The sequence below is a fragment of the Coregonus lavaretus genome (assembly GCF_964263955.1).
Source record: "Coregonus lavaretus genome assembly, chromosome: 18".
Taxonomy (NCBI): domain Eukaryota; kingdom Metazoa; phylum Chordata; class Actinopteri; order Salmoniformes; family Salmonidae; genus Coregonus; species Coregonus lavaretus.
Window position 1 is genome coordinate 38,820,518 of NC_140005.1, and position 3,806 is coordinate 38,824,323.

Sequence of the window (3,806 nt, forward strand, 5' to 3'; positions counted from 1 at the left end):
TCTTCGAAAATCGAATAACGGAGAGAGAAATGAGCAGTTAGGAGGAGAAAAAGAAGAGAGGAGGGGATGGATTATTCAATAGATGTTCAATAAAGTCATCTGTGGCAAATATAGAGTTTCTGAATAGTCCCATAGCTCATCAGGAGAAAATAAACCAAATGAATATGAATATAGCTAGTGTTTACGTTACGTCATATCCCGGTGATGGCAGGTGAAAATAGTTTGTGTAAAATATCAATGTAGCTAGTGTAACGAAGGGTAGCGCAGCTAATAAGACAACACGGTGAACACATAATCATACATTATCAATCCTGCTCTGATTCCACGAAAAAGGAAATAGGTAGTGAAAGGTTACAACATCGGCCTGCCTTGAATGGCAGAGGGAAAAAGAAAAACACAGCATATCCTTTTTAGGAGTTTGCTCCATGAAATATTCAGATCAAACTCAGCAAACAATTGGGGCATAGTCACTGCTTCCTGAAAATAAATAAATAAATGCACATACATTAAAAAAGGGCCACTACAGTGGAAGCACAGCACTTTTCCCCTGACTCTCCAGTTCACACGACAGCAGGAACAATCAAACCACCCACATGCTCGCTTGCATCACAAGCTAGACCTCCCCATCAACCCCTCCCCCACCCTCCATCTGTCCCAAACACCTAGAGAGGGATGGGAAGGGCACACAAGGAAACAGTGTTCTCTTTTTTACCCACTGTGGGGTTGGAGGTGAGAGGTGGGAGGGGATGAACTGGACACATCACCACCACTACCACTGCAAGACTGGACAATAACCCTAAACCTGAGGGGTGGGAATGAGAGAGGGTGGGCCGTGGACCCATCGCCACATCCAGCCCCAGACTGGACCTCGACAGCAACTTGTAGCTAGTGTCCAACCCACTACCAACACCATCACCCCCAGACCAGTCTGGACAGTAGGTACCTTGCAGCTGCCTGAAGCGTCCATCCAGGATGGAGTTGAAGCAGATGTTGGAGGTGCTGTAGCTCAGCCACCTCGCTTTCTTCATACTCCTGCCAGAGGTGGAGGCGCAGGAGGAGGTGGTAGGGGGCGGAGCGGGGCGCGGGGGAGAGGGGGCATGGCGCTGCTGACGTCTGGCGGGGGTGCAGGTGGAGGAGGACGAGGAGGAAGAGGAGATGGTGGAGAGACCCAGACCCAGTCCCCGAGGATGAGGTGCTCCAGATCCTGTCGTGGGTATAACCCGGAGTGTCCCATTCCTCTCAGGCTGGTGCTCTGGCTCCTGCCTGGTCCTCACATCGCCCTTCGCTTCCCTCCTCAGGGCTCTGTGGATGGGTGGGGTGCTCCGGCTGCGGCTGCTGCTGCTCAGAGTGGCCCGGAGCGGGGTCTCTCTTCCTGGGGTGATGGCTCTGTCCCTGGTGGCCTCTCTGTAACTGTCCCTGTCCCTTCCCAGCGCCACTCCACTGGATCGGAGGGCTGTGGAGGTCTCCCTGTTGGTCTCTCGGGTCACCCTGGTCTTCAGGCTGATCTTCACCTCTCGGAGTCGAGGCTGGGTGACGGCACGCAACAGACATGGAGACGGGCTGCTCATCTTGAGTCCTGAGTCCTGACCCCAACAATGGAGGGAGTCTGGAGGACCTGGGGTATGGAGCTGGGAGAGATGCTCAGCTCAGCAGCACTCCTCTTCTCTCTCCCACTCTCTCTCACTCTGTCCTTTTCTCCTGTTCCCTCTACCTCTCCCGTATGACTCTCTCCTGTTCCCACCCCTCCCTCTCCCTCTCTCTCTCTCCCTCTCTCGCTCTCTCTTTCCTCACTTCAGCACTGATGCCGTGCTCCCTCTCGCTCATCCCTCTCTCCCTCTCTTTCTCTCTTTCTCAGCTCAGAGTGGTTCTTTCTTCACCGCACCAGCCATGCATACAATATGTCCCAGGCTGCACACGTGTGTTCCTGACGAGGCTGTGCATCCCTCCCCCCCTCACTAAATGGGACGTGTAGGATGGAGAGCTTATCCTTTGTACATGCCTCAGTGTTCATACATGTTTTAGACAGTGGGTGAACATCTACATCAAAGTGGATCAGACAAGGTATTCCCAACCTGAATTTTAGAAGGTTATGACTTTGGATGTAGAGTCTATGTTTGATGTAGGGTCTAACATGTTGTGTCATGTAAGTGTATGCTCATTATGAGCAGTTCATACAGTAGACGTAGCTCATACTTGGTTTGTTCACAAGCTGAAAATCAATACTGATGTGCAAGAGCTATTACTCCCTCTTTCCCCTGCCTCTCTTGTTCTCTCTCTCCCTCCCTCTCTCTTTCTCGCTCCTTATGTCTTTCATCACCTCACTCTCTGTCTGTGATAGGAAACTCTGATTGCATTACAGAGACATCAGTGCAGTAACACAACACAACACCAGCTAGCTACACTCTTAGAAAAAAAGGTGCTATCTAGAACCTAAAAGGGTTCTTCGGCTGTCCCCATAGGAGAACCCTTTGAAGAACCATTTTTGGTTCCAGGTAGAACCTATTTGGTTTCGCCTCATGAGTGGCACAGCGGTCTAACGCACTGCATCGCAGTGCTAGAGGCGTCACTACAGACCCGGGTTCAATCCCAGGCTATGTCGCAGTCCCATTGTACTCTAGCGACTCCTTGTGGCGGGACGGGAGCATGCACGCTGACTTCGGGCGCCAGCTGTGCAGTGTTTCTGCTGACACATTGGTGCGGCTGGCTTCCGGGTTAAGCGAGCAGTGCGGCTTGGCGGGGTCATGTTTCGGAGGACGCATGGCTCTCGACCTTCGCCTCTCCCGAGTCCGTACGGGAGTTTCAGCGATGGGACAAGACTCTAAGTACCAATTGGAAATTACAAAAAAAAAAACGATTTGGTTCCAGGTAGAACCACTTGTCTAGTGCACACTTGTCCAATGCATCACTGACCCTACCACTGTTTGTGGCTTTAGAGCTATGTGCCCCTCAACTCTGCATCTCCAGTTCCATGGTTCCCCTGTTCAATAGACGGAGGTACTATTTAAAAGCCCTGCAAGGCCTTCAGAATGAGTACCTATTGGCCCCAAAGTTGTGTCACTGATTACGATCTCAGGCAGATATCCCAGAGATCCAAGCCATGGGAAGGCTGAGCCGGCAGACAGGTGCTGTATCCCAAATGGCACCCTATGTCCATATAGTGCACTACTTTTGACCAGAGCCAATGGGCCCTTGTCAAAATGGTGCATTAAATAGGGAATAGGGTGCCATTTGGGACTCGCAAAGGGAGGGCAGCTGTCCACATCGCTCACACTGGAGCATTCTGGGAATGTGCAAATGATCCCAGCAACTCTAGGGGTGTGTGTGTATGTGTGTGTGTGGGGGGGGGGGGAGAGAGAGAGAGAGAGAGAGAGAGAGAGAGAGAGAGAGAGAGAGAGAGAGAGAGAGAGAGAGTCTCAGCTGCTCTGCTGGGAGTGTGTGTGGCTGCCAGGCAAACTCAGATATGATGATACAAGGCTCAAAGCTATCAGGTAGACTTATTAAACATACTGCACAGCACAAACAAGCCTAGATAGTATTCTGCCACTGCCATCTTTCATGTTTTCTTATTTGGACAAAATATAGACATTGAAATAGATGAGAGATATGGATGGAAATGGAAATACAAGGAGTGGTGGGACCAGCATTGGATCCCATGCAGACATACACCGCAGGCAGCGCTACTAGCTGCTAGTGGCTAGACCATCCCCAGGCATAGTATTCTGCCAAGAGGCTGATTCATATAAAGCTGATTTCAAGATACAGTGGGTGACAGAGAACGACCCATAAGGGAAAAAACACCCCATCCA

General features: G+C 50.9%; 1 protein-coding gene across 1 annotated transcript in view; it reads right to left on the bottom strand.

Annotated features, from left to right (window-relative positions):
- LOC311145647 (spectrin beta chain, non-erythrocytic 1-like) overlaps window positions 1–1,568 on the bottom strand; it is a gene marked incomplete at its 5' end in the record, with an annotated part of 31,961 nt that extends 30,393 nt beyond the window's left edge. Inside the window, 2 exons of the mRNA XM_084181915.1 lie at window positions 643–662; window positions 944–1,568. Coding sequence (XP_084038041.1) covers window positions 643–662; window positions 944–1,568 — 645 coding nt within the window. The remainder of the gene's footprint in view (window positions 1–642; window positions 663–943) is intronic.
- Window positions 1,569–3,806: the final 2,238 nt, after the last annotated feature.